Raw genomic sequence first — 17,439 nt, forward strand, 5'->3', positions numbered from 1 at the left:
CTAGGGCTAAGCAAAAATAAAATTAGTAAGTACATGTGGAATGTCTTATTATGTGATAACCACTCCTTTATAAAAGGAAAAGCTTCTGTTTGATACCAAGGACAAAATGTTGAATGAGTGGACACCGCTTTGGGTGCACTATTTTGTGCCTACATACATACGCACTAGGGGCACACACGTGGGCGTATGTAGACCACAGTTCACTTCCGGTGGGGGAGGGGGACACTAGGGTGCGGGGGCTAACACGCGGAGAGGACTTAAATATTAAACTGATGTGGAAATTACCTACATACAAAAAGGGAAATTTTAAAGTGAAAATTCTTTGGGAATCTTGAAATTCAATGCACAAATAGCTAACGTGAAAGCAAACTCAGTACATTCACAATACGATTCCAGGGAATTCCATAAACGTCCACAATGGGGTCCACACCCAGATCCAAACTCCCTCTGACTTTTTAATATGTAGCATTAGACAGTTTCCTATTGATGCCAAGGACATCAATGTCTTAGCGTATATGATTTTTTTTTTAAAGATTTTATTTATTTATTTGACAGAGAGAGACACAGCGAGAGAGAGAATACAAGCAGAGGGAATGGGAGAGGGAGAAGCAGGCTTCCCGCAGAGCAGGGAGCCCGATGTGGGGCTCGATCCCAGGACCCTGGGATCATGACCTGAGCCGAAGGCAGACGCTTAACGACTGAGCCACCCAGGCGCCCCGCATCTATGATTTTTTTAAGCGAGCAGAAGCCCAGATTCTGTGGTAGATCTCCACATGAATTTGTAACTCTAGTGATTAGGAGAGAACCACCTTGTTTAGCAATAAGCTGAGGTAACCGGGTTTTCCTCTCATCCTGAACAGGTTCAAGTTTTCTCGCCACAGAAGCCTCAACAAGAATGAGGGACAACAGCAATTACTGTCTCAGGCTGTAAGGTGAGCTAACTTGGTTGTATTCACAGCTTGTATCGTCACACCACCACTGGAAGGAACTCTCATAGGACAGTCTGCCAAAAGACAGCGATTTTCAAACACTGTGCAAATTATTTATTCGTGTTGCAGAAAAATCTCATAATACTTCTTTATGATGTGTAATCTCTGACTTTCTGAATAAAGAACATTTAGAGCATTTTTGAATAGGCAACCCCTCCAGAAACACGTGTTTACATAAAACAATATTCATCTGGATCATACATGCATGAAGGAACTGAATTATCTTAGACTTGAAATTCTAGACATCACAAAGTTTATGTGTTGGCAATACTAGAGATTGCGACAAAAAATAACCATGATAGGTACTATCAAAAATGCCAGCTCAATGTGAAGGCATTTACAATTCCAGAGACTCCTCTCCTATACTCAGATATACTAGATTTGTATGCAGTACAACACGATACTTTCAAATATTTATAAAAAGTAATGTGAGGGGAGCCTGGGTGGCTCAGTCAGTTAAGCATCCAACTCTTGATTTTGGCTCAGGTCGTGATCTCAGAATCATGGGATCAGGCCTCACGTCAGGCTCCACACTCAGCATGGAGTCTCCTGGTCCCTCTCCCTCTGCTCCTCCCCCTGCTCTCTCTCCCTCTCAAATAAACAAACAAACAAACAAATAAAATCTTTAAAAAGTACTGTGAGTCTATTAAAATAATTTGTAAGAAAAATTACTTTTTTTTCTTCTATTACTTAACCAAAAGGTAGGCCTAAAATTTGTCCAGGATGTGTGTCCATTTACAGTAACTTGCATTTACAGGAATTAAAGAACCCAAACAAAGAGGAGAGTTAATTCTACTAAAGACCAGTCACTGAACATAAACATTAAATGTGACATCAATTTAGAAATCAACACAAAAAGTGAAATAACTTAATCCCAGTGTCTGCAAATGTAATGACTAATCAAGGGATGAAACTTCTTCCTAGCACTAACTTCTAGGAGAATTATATGTGTATATTTGTGTGTGTGTGTGTGTGGCTTCATTTGAACACCAAGTGGAACAGCATGTCCTGTTATACAGTAACTACTGTTATATTTAAGAACATGGACTTCACAGCCAGCCCCAGCGTCCAGCTCCAGCATTTACTGCTCTGTAACTGCCGGCAAATTACCTAACCCTCCCCCCATTTCCATATCTGAAGAATAGGGATAATAATGGCGCTTACTCGGGCGCCTGGGTGGCTCAGTTGGTTAAGCAACTGCCTTCGGCTCAGGTCATGATCCTGGAGTCCCGGGATCGAGTCCCGCATCGGGCTCCCTGCTCGGCAGGGAGTCTGCTTCTCCCTCTGACCCTCCTCCCTCTCATGCTCTCTGTCTCTCATTCTCTCTCTCTCAAATAAATAAATAAAATCTTTAAAAAAATAAAATAAAATAAAATAATGGCGCTTACTCATAAAGGGCTGTTAAGAAAATGAAATGAGTTAATACATCAAGTGCGTCAGATAGTGCCTAGCATACAGGCAATAGCTTGGCTATTTTGATTGCTACTGAAGGGTCTGGACTTCCAGAACCTTCTTCCATGGTTCAACACCTGGGCTTGCTCCTGCCACAGCCCAAGCTCCAGCTCTTGCCAAAGGCTCTGTTCTCCACCAAAACACCTCCATTACTTAGAACAGTGCTCTTTGTCGACGTTGTCATCCAGGACAACAGGCAGAATGGGTGCTAAAATCTTGGGGGTATCACTTTTTATCTGTGTAATATGTGCACAGGGGTCTTCTGATGATCCAAAGAAGTAATACCAAGGGTTGGGCGCAGATGCTCTCCATCCGTATAATGGCATCCTTCTACTCTGTGCAGAGTCCAATGTGACTGAACATTCTACTTTAGAACTGTTTCAGGGCGCCTGGGTGGCTCAGTTGGTTAAGCGACTGCCTTCAGCTCAGGTCATGATCCTGGAGTCCCGGGATCGAGTCCCACATCGGGCTCCCTGCTCAGCAGGGAGTCTGCTTCTCCCTCTGACCCTCCTCCCTCTCATGCTCTCTCTCATTCTCTCTCTCGCAAATAAATAAAATCTTAAAAAAAAAAAAAATTGCTGAAGAACTGTTTCAAAATAAGGAACGTGGAAATCAATTTCCATCGAGATTTTCAACCTGCTCAAATATGTAACAAGAAAGTGTTCTATTTTTTGTATTAAAATTTTGAGTGTTGTATATTCTAGCTCTTCCTCCATGAAGAGTTCACCTGAATCGATTAAAAATGGGTTCCTTTTGGGGCGCCTGGGTGGCTCAGATGGTTAAGCGTCTGCCTTCAGCTCGGGTCATGGTCCCGGGGTCCTGGGATCGAGCCCCGTGTCCGGCTCCTGGCTCAGCGGGGAGCCTGCTTCTCCCTCTGCCTCTGCCTCTTCCCCTGCTCATGCTCTCTCTGTCTCTATCTCTGTGTCTCAAATGAATAGGTAAAATTAAAAAAAAAAAAAAAAAAAATGGGTTCCTTTTCTGTGCCATCTTTAAAAGGAAACAAAATGTAATCGAGTGATGGCATTGGTACTATCCTTCCCCAGTTTCCATTACCTTTCATTTGGTTTTAATAACCATTCTTTCCACTGCTATTGTCAACAATCCTATAGAGTATATGCAGTTAGAGTCAAAGCACGTTAAAAGAAACTTTGCAGATTTGTAAGAATTCTATCACCTGTCTAGACAGAGATAGACACGGTCCCTATAAAGTGGAAACCAAACAGCAGGGCAATTTAAAATAATAACTGAAAATGGAATTTTTAATGCAGAAAAATCTAAGTTGACTTGTACAGTTAGTAGCCACATATTCTGCAAGATATAGGCCCTGCTATGGCCTGGCCTGTAAATGCCGCCCCACCACAGGTCAGAATGAGTCACAGGACACTGAATCCTAGGACCCGTGCTCTCCTCCTCCGGTTCTTGACCTGGGGTAGGAGCTCATGACATTATCATCCTCTTCATTGCCCTTTCAGGTGTGAGATTTTAATTGTAGCACCCAGGACTCAAACAGGTCAGAGAAGAAACACGATGTATTTTTTTCTCACCTGTCCAGAACGAGGTCTGGAGCAAAGATGAGCTTGCCCGGGTGGTCAATGGAGCGCCACATCAGCCCCACCATCAGCACCTCCATCCAGCAGCTCTCCAAGAGGCGCACTTGGTCGTAGAGACTGAGCTCCACAAAGCCTAGGGAAAGCAAGAGGCCGTGAGACATATCCACTCTGCTCCTCAACTCCCTGTTTCTGTGAAAACAGAAGAGCAAGTTGTAACAAGCTATGAAAACACAAGCAATATAGGGAAACACTCAATATTTTAAAGATGTGGTTAAATGCTGACCTAAGGAAGGAAATTTTGAACTCAGAGTATATAACTCACAATGTCCAGCCTTGGATGCCTTCTAGAGATGAACATATTCCTTTTAAGGTTTATAAAGGACTATTAACTTGGGCTTACAGCTCCCCAGACAAATGCTAGGGAAGAACAGAAAGCTAGAACAGATCATTTTTAGTCATATTTTAAAAATTCCTCTGCACTGCTGAGAAAGATAATAGTCGGCTGCCAGCCAGAGGCTGCCTGTCTGGCCCAGTTCACAAGAGGGGCTGGGAGGGGTGGAGGGATGGGATGGGGGGGCTGGGAGTCCGGGACATGCAGAGAGAACAGCACCAGCCCCCTGCAGAAAGTCAAGGCTTCAAATGAAAGATATCTCCGATTGCTTAAAATTTCAGTGTTAGAATCATTCTTCTGAGTAGGACACTGTCTCTAGGCTCTTCTATCCTGAAAAGCAAATGTAACAATCGAAGCAGGTCCCAATAGCCTGATAACCTAACAGCATGGATTGGTCCAAAAATCAGAAAGAAACAGGTAATCTCTAGGGAGGTGAGCACTTTAAAAGCAAAGCAGAGATCACTGGTGCTTCCTCCACAAACCATGATAAAAAGAGAAGGCAGTGTAATATAAAAACTAACCAAACACATGGCCCAGGAGTGCAGTGGACTCCGGTTACGATCCCGGCTCAGCCCCATCCTAGCTAGTTACTCAGTCTCCTTTTAAGTCGATTATCTTACAGAAAAAATGGGAGTAACAAGGCCTACCCTCTGACAAGGCCCTGCAGGCAGCCTCTCTCAGCATCCTCATTTTACAGATGAGGAGACCACGGCACAGGAAGCACATGAGTGTGAGCAATATAATGCCGACATGCACAAAGGAGAACTGAATGGAGGGAGTCACAAATGGAAAGATGGCTCAGTCCTTCTCCAAAGTCACACCCTGTCCTAACACTGTATGCGTTCCAATCTCCCTTGCAGTTACAGACAATAAGCCTGCCCACAGGAGATTAGGCTTCTTATATTTGCAGCTATCCAACAAGGTCAAGGCTAGGTGATATTTTACTTTTTTTTTTTTTTTAATTTTGGAAAATGACTACCTGCCGAGAGAGGAAAGAAAATCACACCTTTAGACGATGCCTAAATTTTCTGAAAATTTGTTTAAAACACCAGGCTTAAAGAAGGACTAATGCAGCTCAAGAATTCAGTTTTGTTATGGCACAAAGAAGCTGCATGGCCTTCAATGATCATTAATTTCGCCACCACTCTCCACATGGCGTCCTGAACACCAGCGTTTGGCATACATGTAGCGCAACAGCTAGAGGAAGATGCCTCAGTATTGTCTCCTATGAAAAGAGCAGAGAAAATAACATGATTCTGGCTAAGGTGAAGATCTAGACTATCAAAACAAAACTAGAAACCAGAAGATCCACAGGAAGCTCAGAAGGAATGGGCCCAAGCCAATGAATGACCCAAGAGATACTATTACACCAGGCCTGGGGTCCCACAGCTCTTCACCCCCAACTCCTCCTCACCCAGCTTCTCAGCAGTTTCCAGGCTTTATACTTCGTCTAAAGCGGTTGCAGCCTCCAGGCCATGGGAACTGTCCCTAGGGGTTTAGAACCTGGAGAGAGACCTCATTCTTAGACGACTGTAAATATGCACATGAAGGAACCCTTTCAGGAGGATGGGCTGCTTGCCATTCTGTGTTAGAATTCTAGATTCACTGTCACAGAAACACCGATTCAAATGATAACGAGGTGGTAATTTTAGCACAATGCAGTATTTCAGGTATATATTACAAACTGGCCTGACTCTAGAATTTCTTGCCCAAATGGTCACTTTTGGCCCACTTCTAGAGTCTGGGTGGGTTTTTTCTTGGGTCTACCCTCTCAGACCACATCTCAGCATGAGAGGTGTCCAACAGGCTCGTGTGCATAGAAGATGTGGCCACAGAGGATAGGGTGTGGACAAGGCCCTGTGGGATGGTTCTGGGGTGGGAAAAGAAGAGAGGTAGCCATGGAAGGAGTCTCACCAAATACCATTCTTCTTGCACTACCGTGTCCAGTAGAGAACTCAGAGGAGTCCAAGAACTCTAAATTGAAGCCAGACCTTCTAAGACATGCTAAAGGCATATATGTCAAGATAGTAAGAAAGAACACATTTCATTTAAAGATTATAAATCAAGCTATCAAATTGTTACACAACCAGACATCATTTGTGGACCTCCATTTTGTACTCTTGCCCTATAAATAAATGTCAGGGGCAGGCCTTTCTACCATAAATGAAAAGCTAAGATCCAGAAAGCTCTACCTGGAATTTTCTTGGCCCAGCCAATCATGTGCACCAGCTCCTTGTCGGCCAGCTTGGTGAGGGACATCATCATGGAGGCCTCGGTGAAGGGCGTGTTGGGGCGGCTCACGAGCACGTGGGGCGGCTCCGCCTCCAGCAGCGTGAGCACCAGCTGCTCCGGGCTCAGGGCGCTCAGCAGCAGCTCCTTCACTCGGGTCACGGGTCCACCATTTTTCGTGGCTTTGCTCAGGCAGTGCAGCTGCTCGTCCGAACTTTTCTGCCTTCGCGTAAGACGGTACCCACACCTTTCTCTCCGGGAGCCTAAACCAGAGAGATGATAACACAGTACTTCCCCGTGGCTTCCCCAACCCAGCATTCAAGTTCCCTGAGTCTCCAGGGCAAGAGTGAGGTAATGACCTGAGTCTATCCTCACAGTGTGTCTGCCAACAGAAGCCCAACTTATTTCCTGGAACCTGTGGGGCAAGTACCAAAGATTATTACATTTGCGTCTATTTTAACAAAATCAAAATATGACTTTTTAGGGACAGTAGCCCAAATGAACTTAAGGACTCCATTTCAAGATCACCTATGGATACTAAATCTATTTTCTTTTAAAGAGTGCTGACATACCTCGGTTTCCAAACCACAGAATTAGGAATTTTCTTCAGACAAAACATGGGGAAGAGTTAGGAACCAAACATTGATATTTACAAATAGTTATCAAATAATAGACTCTTAAAATATATTCTTAAAATGTTTATGTGCATGTATGTGTGTTTACACATAGACATATGTATTCTTTTTTTTTTTTTTTTTTTATTTGAGACAGAGAGAATGAGAGAGAGAGAGAGCACATGAGAGAGGGGAGGGTCAGAGGGAGAAGCAGGCTCCCTGCCGAGCAGGGAGGCTGATGCGGGACTCGATCCAGGGACTCCAGGATCATGACCTGAGCCGAAGGCAGTCGCTTAACCAACTGAGCCACCCAGGCGCCCGACATATGTATTCTTTTTACATATTTGTACAAATAAATACATTTCAAGTAATAATTTTTTTAAAAATCTGAAAAATATAGAAGAGTACAAATTTTGGCATAAATTCTTTCAGTTTTAATGCTTTTTACTTTTCCATATTTCATATGCAAAATTTGGATCACAGTATATATACACTATTTTTAACTTTTTTATTTTTATTAAAAATGTATCATCATACAATTTAAAAATCTATGCAGCATTCTGTTTTATGAAGATAGCATCACTTTATCTAGTGTCCCGTCAATGGAAATCTAGGTTAGTCCTAATTTCTTTGCTAGTATTCATAGTACAGTGAAAATGCATCTTTGTACACACATCTAATTCATTCCCTAAAATAAACTCAAGAAGTCAAGTTGCTGAACCAAGGCGTATACACACTTAAAATTTTGATACATATTAATAGGTTACCCTCTAAAACTATTTTAAAATTTATAATACAAACAGTACTTTAAGGGGCTTCTTATTTTCTCATAACACCATTAGGCAATAAAAGTCATTTCTAATCTTTGCTAATCTGACAAGTGACTAAACAATCTCATTTTACATTGTATTCTTTTAATTAGTAGCAAGGTTGACTAATATAATTGCCATACTTTGTATTTCTTTTACTTGTATATCGCCTGTTTCTTTCTTTTGCCCTTTTCCTGCCTAATAACCTATAAGGTTTATCTAGTAACTATAGATAACTTTTATTATGTGCCATATTTGTCTTATTATATATCTTTTAACTTTACTCATGGTATCTATTGTCCTAAGAGGGTTTAGTACACAGTCAAACCTGTCTTTTGTTTCACATCAAGATTATACAAATATTTTCTTGTATCTTCTTTAAGCACTTTTGTGGTTCAAATCTATTTGGAATTTTACATGTGTTTGTATCATGTCATATTAATATTTCATGTTATGTTCTTCAAATGGATGTATAATTTTCCCAGTAGCATTTATTGCACAAGCTTTTCCCACTGATTTTTATACAATGCCTTGTCATTTAATAAATATATATAAAAGTATCTTCTTCTGGGGGCACCTGGGTGGCTCAGTCAGTTAAGTGTCCAACTCTTGATCTCAGCTCAGGTCTTGATCTCAGGGTGGTGAGTTCAAGCTCTGTGTTGAAAAAGTATCTTCTTCTGGATTTTCTCTTCTGTTTCATATATATACATATATATATGTGTGTGTGTGTATGTGTGTGTGTATATGTATATGAGTGTGTGTGTATATACTTTTTTTTTTTTTTTTACACTCCTATGCTGGTATCAATATGTTTTAGTTACTGTAGGTTTATGGGTCAGAAACACAATGGGATAATGTCTTTAAGATGGTGTGCGGAGGGAGAAACCTTTAATTTAGAATTATATTCCCAGCTAAACTATCATTCAAGAGGAGGATAAATTAAAGACATTTGAGTTAAGCAAAGATTAAAAAGATATATCACTCACAGCCCTTTTGAAATAACTACTGTGTTATTTGGAATGGAGAAAAATGAACCCAAGAGAAGCAATGAAATTCAATATGCAATGGCAAGAAAATAAATTGGTAAACATGAGAGGAAACCTAATAAACACAGAATGAATAAAATAATAATTAATTTTTGGAGGTACAGAAATAAAGTAAAACCAAATACTGTATAATAACAAGATGAGAGGCGAATAATTTTGGCTGGAACTTTCTTAGAATATTTATTTGGAAAGAGAAATATCTATTAGAGAGAGTGGCATGAATTCTCAAATTAATCAAGAATGCATGCTAAAATAGAATTGTCACTAAAAGAATTGAAACAGAATGTATGACTTCCAAACTAGCAGAAGAGGTAAAATAAAACAAGAAAATGGGATCAATTCCAAAAAGGAAAAAAAGAAAATATATGATGAAATTGTTAAAATCCTAAAATAAGATGACAGAAATGAATTCAGATATCAGTGATCACAATAAACATAAATAGACTAAATTTATCAAGAGCAACTCTGAGATCACATTTTTTTAGCTAGACATTGATTAGTTGTAAGGGATACATCTAACACATAGAAAACTGAAAATAAAGGGATAGAAAAAGATTACAGGCAAAAATTAACCAAATAAATCAGTTACGCTATCAATATCAGACAATATAAACTTTAAAAGGCATAAATCATTATTAAGACCTCATCAGATTATAAAAGGAAGATAAATAATTCTAAACCCATAAACATCAAAACAACAAAACAAGAAAACACAGCCTACAAACATAACAACAAAAAGTGACTAAAAGAAAAAGATAAATTGACAAATACATTATTATAATGCATTTTTTTAAAAATTTTATTTATTTATTTGATAGAGAGAGACATAGCGAGAGAGGGAACACAAGCAGGTGGAATGGGAGTGGGAGTGGGAGAAGCAGGCTTCCTGCTGAGCAGGGAGCCCGATGCGGGGCTCGATCCCAGGACCCTAGGATCATGACCTGAGCCGAAGGCAGATGCTTAACCAACTGAGCCACCCAGGCGCCGCTATAATGCATATTTTAATGTATCTTTCTCAGCAACTGACAGAGCAAACCATTGGGGGAAAAGGCAGAATACAGAACATTGGAATTGTACAATTCACAAGCTTGAGCTATAAAAACTCATGGAATTTGCAAAAATTATCACATACTAGTTTATGAATAAAATTTTAACAAAAATTGGTATCATACAGATCATATTCTTTGATCACAAAAAATAACAAAAATATATAACTTCCAAGTCCTTATAAAGTTTAGCACAAAGATATTTCTAAAGATCCCTTGGTTAAAGACAAAAATACAAAATGAAAATTAAGAAAGACAAGTCAGGATGTCATTAGCATGGGTACAACTTTTGTATGCATCCCCCCCCCCCAAAAAAACCTAAAAGTTATATCTGCAAAATGCCTAGTTTCTATAGTCCCACCATTATGTTTGTTCACTAAATTCAGTTGTCCACATTTTTAAAAAGAAATATTAGTTAGGAGGATTACACTTAAATTACTTGCTCCCAAGAAAATTTATCTGAATTTCTTATTCTTGGCTTATCAAAGTAGAAGGAAGGGCTCTATCTATCTAGAGATAATTGAATCAAACTGTTTACTAAAAGAACTAAAAGCCTAAAATATAATTCACTTTATTAGTAATCAGAGAGCTATAGGTATTATTTAAGATCAGTTATACCCCCAGGGTCAAATGGAACAAAATGTTTGGTTTAAGAAAGCACCTTTCTGATCACACATCTCCTTTTTGTAGAGTATACGAGGAAAAAGAGTTTCCAAAACAGGTTTACATACAAAGAGAGAGGTTTTGAATCCATGCACTCAAACTTATTTGACCAACTTTCACTTACAAAGCCCTATATACTGGGCCCTGTACTGAGTCCTAGGGATTCTAAGATCAGCAACATAAAGCCCTTGGCAGGGAACTCACGGTTTTCTACCAAGGGCATTTCTAGTGTCATGGCTTTCCCACTGTAATCTGTGCAGTCACCGGGTGTGCCTCTGAGCAAGCCTGATGAGGAATCTACCAAACAGGAGCGCTCCATATTAGAAAGTGGTAAATCGCCCCGAGAAAAGAGGATGATGATGATGGTGATGACAATGACAACAACAATGGTCATAATGCTAAGTGACAACAATGAGAGCTAACACCTACTGGGGAAGCTTCTACATGTCAGACACTGTGTATTGTATTTACATTATTTCATTCTGAAAACTGCCGTAGAGGACAGGTGCTATTATCATCTCCATGATACAGAGGATTGAAAACAGGCTCAAGGGCGCTCAAATAACCTGCCCAGGGTAGCAAAGCTAGAAAATAGTGAAGGCTGCATATAAACTCAAGCAGTTGTCTGAATCCACAGCTGGTGCTTTTACTACTTTATACCACCTCCCTGTCAAGTCCCTTTCATGTGTATATACAGCAGATGAATCAAGGGATGGCATCTGAAAGATGTGGATTTATTCTCCCAACACATAGAAACAGACCAAACATGTGGCTATTCCGATTGTTTTCCTGGCTATTTATGTTTCAGCATATCCTTATAATGAAGACTTACCCTCAAGTTAGTCTGGGTGGTTATCTTCCCACCATTTAAACCCCCATATTAATATTTCCATAGAAAAGACAAGATTGGTGAAGAAAAAGGTGATAACAGAAGAGACATAATTTCTAAAGCGGAGAGTGAAATGGTGTAGGAGGATCCAGGATGCAGATAGGTTCCTAATCTTCCAAGACCGGAGAGAAGGAAGACAATGGATGGAGGGTTTATTGAGAGGGCAGACAAGGAGAGTGCTGGGAAAGGAGGGAGGCATCATTAAGAAAATTCACTCCTGGGGCGCCTGGGTGGCTCAGTCCTTAAGTGTCTGCCTTCAGCTCAGGTCATGATCCCAGGGTCCTGGGATGGAGCCTCTCATCGGGCTCCCTGCTCGGCGGGAAGCCTGCTTCTCCCTCTCCCACTTCCCCTGCTTGTGTTCCCTCTCTCGCTGTCTCTCTCTCTGTCAAATAAATAAGTAAAAATCGTAAAAAAAAAAAAAAAAAAAAAAGAAAGAAAATTCACTCCTAATTGTCCTTCTCTTGATTAGTAAAGGGCTAAATACCCAACTGTTTGCATATCAACCCATCTCACTCCTTTTGCAATCTCCAAAGATAATAAAAATTTTTTTTTCTTAGACAGCCCTACCCAATTTCTTTTTGGCCAAATTCAATGACCCTTTCTCTTGTTCTCTTTTCCATGAAATATTTTTTTCCAGTTTTATTGAGAAATAATTGCCATATATCACTGTTTCAGTTTAAGGTATAGAGCATAATGGTTTGGCTTACGTATACTGTGAAGTGATTACTACAGTAAGTTCAGTTAGCATCCATCATCTCACATAGATAAATAAAGAGAGAAAGGAAAGAAAGAAATTTTTTCTTTCAGAACCCTTAGGATTTACTCTTAATAACTTTCATACATATACAGCAGTGTTAATTACAGTCATCATGCTGTACATTACATTGCTCGTACTTATTTCTCTTGTAACTGGAAGTTTGTACCCTTGACCACTTTTCCCCAATTCCCTTTCCCCCCACACCCTGCCTCTGGTAACCACAAATCTGATATCTTTTTCTAGGAGTTTGGGTTTTTTGTTTTTTTGTTTGTTTGTTTTAGATTCCACATGTAAGTGAGATCATACAGTAAGTGTCTTTCTCTGACTTACTTCACTTAGCATAATACCCTCAAGGTCCATCCATGTTGTCATAGATGAAAGGATTTGTGTGTGTGTGTTTTTTAATGGCTGGATAACGTTCCATTTTTACACACACACACACACACACACACACACACACCAACTTCTTTATCCATTCACCTGTCAATGGACACTTAGGTTGTTCCCATGCCTTGGCTATTATAAATAATGCTGCTATGAACATGGGGGCGCAGATATCTTTCTGACTGAGTGTCATGAAAGATTTTTTTAAACCACATCTCTATACTCTGCCTGGGCAAGACTGTACTGCATTAAAACTCCTCATAATTTATATGAGCTTTTCAAAGAGGGGGAGAGAAAGGAAGGAAAACTAAAATTTAGTATCAAACACTGTGCTAGGTCTTTACATCTTTTTTTCACATGCATTCCTCACAAAACTCCATGAAACAGATATCTTCTTTTCAGAGATAAGAAAACCGAGCGTCAGGGGCGCCTGGGTGGCTCAGTCGTTAAGCGTCTGCCTTCAGCTCAGGTCATGATCCCGGGGTCCTGGGATCGAGCCCCACATCGGGCTCCTTGCTCAGCCAGGAGCCTGCTTCTCCCTCTCCCACTCCCCCTGCTTGTGTTCCCTCTCTAGCTGTCTCTCTGTGTCAAAAAAAAAAAAAAAAAACTTATAAAAAATAAATAAAAAAGAAAACCGAGGGCCAGAAAGGTTAAGTTTGAGCATAGTCACAGTTCAAGAAGTAATGAGACAAAAAATGAGCTTCAGTCTTTGGAAGTCCTGTCCTCTTGTTCTTCCCGCCACATACACCACCCCCTGCAGGCGGATTATGCAGGTGCTCCTGCCCTGGTCCCAAACCACCAAGGCTACGGCTAGCCGTCCAACAGAAAGTAGGACAATAAGAGCATTCTTATCCTAAGACTAAATTGTAAATCACTTTTTAAAAAATACACTCACCTTAAAATATTAACTTAAAATATGAAACATTGATTTGCAATCTTTTGTCAAAGGGCCAAGGTTTTCTCCTTCAGTACCTCCACCAGTTAAATCACAAGTAACTTTTCTACATAGGCCACGTCCGTGATACACTGTCTCTGAATTTTCAATTTCAGCTTCCTTAAAACAGAGCAAGAGCTTAGGCACTCATAAAGCAATCCAAATTCAGATTTTTTTCTAGGGTTTATGACTCCTCCCCCCCAATCTCACTCATATCTAATTCCATAGCTACTAGTCCTTTACAGTTAATGCAAGCACTACACCCAACATGGGGCTTAACTCACAACCCCGAGATGAAGAGTCGACTGAGCCAGCCAGGTGCCCCTCCCGTACAGTTTTATCCAAAGCTTTCACAGAAATGATTGTCTTTTCCTACTCATATTTCATATGCTTGCATAAATTCTAATTAAATTATATAATTTGACAGTTACAATGAGTAGAAACAGGTTTTGGAAGAAACCCACTGGTTACTGATAAGGGTATAACTGAAGAAGGGGGAGCAGAAATGCTCGAATGTTTTAGAGAGTAACCAGTACACACTGGTCATGGGTATTGGCAGGATATTTTACAAAGAAAACAGAAAACATCAGTGATTCTAGAGGACTTCTGCTATACTACAATATAGCTGGATGAGATGTCTTATCTATTATATACATTTTTTAAAAAGGACAGAGAGGGGCGCCTGGGTGGCTCAGTCGTTAAGCGTCTGCCTTGGCTCAGGTCATGATCCCAGGGTCCTGGGATCGAGCCCCGCTCGGCGGGAAGACTGCTTCTCCCTCTCCCACTCCCCCTGCTTGTGTTCCCTCTCTCGCTGTGTCTCTCTCTGTCAAATAAATAAATAAAATCTTAAAAAAAAAAAAAAAAAAAGGACAGAGAATGTTCAAAAGGCAGAGCTCCTAAGAGACTGTCAGGGAGAAAAGAGACTCTTGTTTTAAATTTTTCAAATAGTTACAAAGAGATAAATTACAACTAACCACAGGCAAAATATTGACTAGCAGAGTAACGGGAAAAGTACAGGCAGAGCTAATGTGAGTGCGCATAAACCAGTAAGTGTGTACAAACGAATGAATCAAGTTAGCCAGGTGGAGAGAGCAGGATGTAGGCATTCTTGTCAGCTATTACTCTAATGTGCCCATTTTTCTTTGTTTTTCACGGATGTATGCACCTATGTGTGGATACACACACACACGTATGATATGAAGACATACCATCGTAACACAGAATCTATGTTCTGTGTGCTTTCCATAGTTCTATCATGTTTCTGACTCCTCTACAGATCTTCTCTAGAAAGCTAATAGAGGATAGGCACGAGTCTTTCCCATAGCTATCCAAGTAACCCACCAGACAGTCTACTTTCTTGTCACAGCTTTCACTGTGAACATTTACCAGAACTTCCTCCTTAGACTTCTCAAGGCCTCAGGCTGATGGTCATCCAACCCAGTTGCGTACTTCAGTGGCTAGAGTTCTCAAATTCCTGCAGCAGCCTATTGTGTTGTCAGACCACTTGAATCATAGAAAGATCTTCCCTATATTGGGCCAAGATGTGCCTCCCGTAACCCGTTCCTGTTTACCTCAGCTCTGTCCTCCGCAGCTACAGGGAGTAAGTCAGTGCCCCCTCCAGTGGGACAGAATACACATACTTGAAGATAATGACCAAGTCCTAAATCTCCTCTCACGCAGGCTACCTGTCCCCAGTCCCTCCGCCTGTCCTGACAGAGCTGTCAGCGTGGCCCACACATGATGAAAGGGGAAGCGAAAACTCACCACACTTGACCATCCCCACTTCATAGCACTTCCGAAGTCGGCAGGCCTGGCAGCTTTTGCGCCGATTCTTATCTATCGTACACTGATTTGTAGCTGGGCAAATGTAATCATTATGTCCTACAGCAGAGGGAAAAAAAAAAGGCAGGTTACAATATTTTGATTAAATATCTTCCCAGTCAATAACACTGATAATGCTACTCAGCTGAGAGGTAGGCGACATCTTCTTAATGACAGGTACGGGTACAAAGGCCAAAGTTCGGCCTCATCAGTGCCTTGTTGGTGAGTCAAGCAAACCTAGGAATATTTCCATATCTTACTCTTTGACTAATAGGCTATTCTCCACATGTTCTTCAAATTCTCAAGAGATACATTAGAAATATTCTCCTTTGGACATGGAAAGTGAGACAGTCGCCTGAAATTGGTGCTGCAAATCACCGAATCTCCTCAAGAACAGGACTTGTGCATCAGGTCACCAAATTCAACTGCTTATATTCTTTCATGTATATCCCTCTTGGGAACTTAACATGATATTTTTATGGGAATTCATAGTCAAATAAGAGAATGAAACTAATCAATAAGAGGACCAAGAAATGAGCAACCTGAAGAACCAAAAGAACTGCCACTTGAGGCTGGTGGTGATTATTGTTCTCAATTCCCCACTGCCTCCCTCCGCCCTGTGACCTCGAAGTGCACTCGAGTGCGCAGTGTGCTTGCCCACCGACTGATGTTGAGGTTGGCCATGAGACTTGCTTTAGCCAGTGGTATGTTAGTAGATGGGATATTCCAACAGTCTGGCTTGGCCTCTTGAGCTCCCAAGAGGAAAAAAAAAATATGCCTCAGGTAGTTGCTGGCCCAAGGAGAATGTGGAAACACATGGCGCAGACCGGAACTCAACCCAGAGCTCAGAGCCGAGCCTTGAGAAGTAGAGCCACCCTCCCCGACCACCGGACCAAAAAACATGGTTCCATGATTGGACCAAAATCAAGTTTTATAATTCTCTCCCACTTTAGGTAGATTCCAGTGACACTTGTTCAACCAAACACAAATTCAGTTGTTTGTGACTTTGCCACCATTCCCTGAGCTGGCCTGGGGTGGCAGCAAAGGTGTAGACTGCACAGTTCTAGAAATAGGAGGACAGCTTTCCCCAGAGATGCAAAAACTATTGTCAAGTGACCCTCATACCAGCCACGTACAGGAAACCTGGAATGGCAACATTTCTGACTACCTACTGATTTCCAGATCCTTTATCATTTCATGTAATCCTATAACTTCCCTATAAAGAGCTAGGATTCCCATTTTTCCAAAGAAAACAAGTTAGCTCAGTTCAATAATCTCCTTAAGGTCATGGTTTTAGTTTTCCATGCTGCATAACAAATTTCTACAAATTTATAAGCTTAAAACCAAACGAATTTATTATCTCGTTTCCATGAGTCAAGAGTCCAGGCACAGGGACGCCTGGGTGGCTCAGTCAGTTAAGCGTCTGCCTTCGGCTCAGGTCACGATCCCTGGGCCCTGGGATCAAGTCCCGCATCGGGGTCCTTGCTCAGCAGAGAGTCTGCTTCTCCCTCTTCCTCTACAGCTCCCCCTGCTTGTGCACTCTCTGACAAATAAATAAATAAAATCTTATATTAAAAAAAAAAAAAATCCAGGCACAGCTTACTCTACTCAGTGTTTCAAAAGGCTGCAATCAAGGTGTTGGCTGGGCTGTGGTTTCATCTGAAGCTCAGGGTCTTCTTCCAAGCTCATACAAGAGGTTTGTAGGATCAGCTCCTTGCAGCTGTTGGACCAAGGTTCCCATTTTCTTGCTGGTCATCAGCCGGGCACTGCTGTCTACTCGTAGAGGAACCAGTTCCCCACCCAAAAGCAGTTCACAGCATGATGCTTGCTTTCTTCCAGGCCAGGAGGGGCATTTCTCTGACTTC

The 17,439-nt window shown here is 41.1% G+C and overlaps 1 protein-coding gene across 1 annotated transcript in view; it reads right to left on the bottom strand.

The window, feature by feature from the left end:
• ESR2 (estrogen receptor 2) overlaps positions 1–17,439 on the bottom strand; it is a 68,349-nt gene that overhangs the window by 24,944 nt on the left and 25,966 nt on the right. Inside the window, exons 4-6 of the mRNA XM_032405282.1 lie at positions 15,518–15,634; positions 6,575–6,874; positions 3,986–4,124 (exon numbers count right to left, since the gene is read on the bottom strand). Coding sequence (XP_032261173.1) covers positions 3,986–4,124; positions 6,575–6,874; positions 15,518–15,634 — 556 coding nt within the window. The remainder of the gene's footprint in view (positions 1–3,985; positions 4,125–6,574; positions 6,875–15,517; positions 15,635–17,439) is intronic.

The sequence above is a fragment of the Phoca vitulina genome, unplaced genomic scaffold (genome assembly GCF_004348235.1).
Source record: "Phoca vitulina isolate PV1807 unplaced genomic scaffold, GSC_HSeal_1.0 scaffold7, whole genome shotgun sequence".
NCBI lineage: Eukaryota > Metazoa > Chordata > Mammalia > Carnivora > Phocidae > Phoca > Phoca vitulina.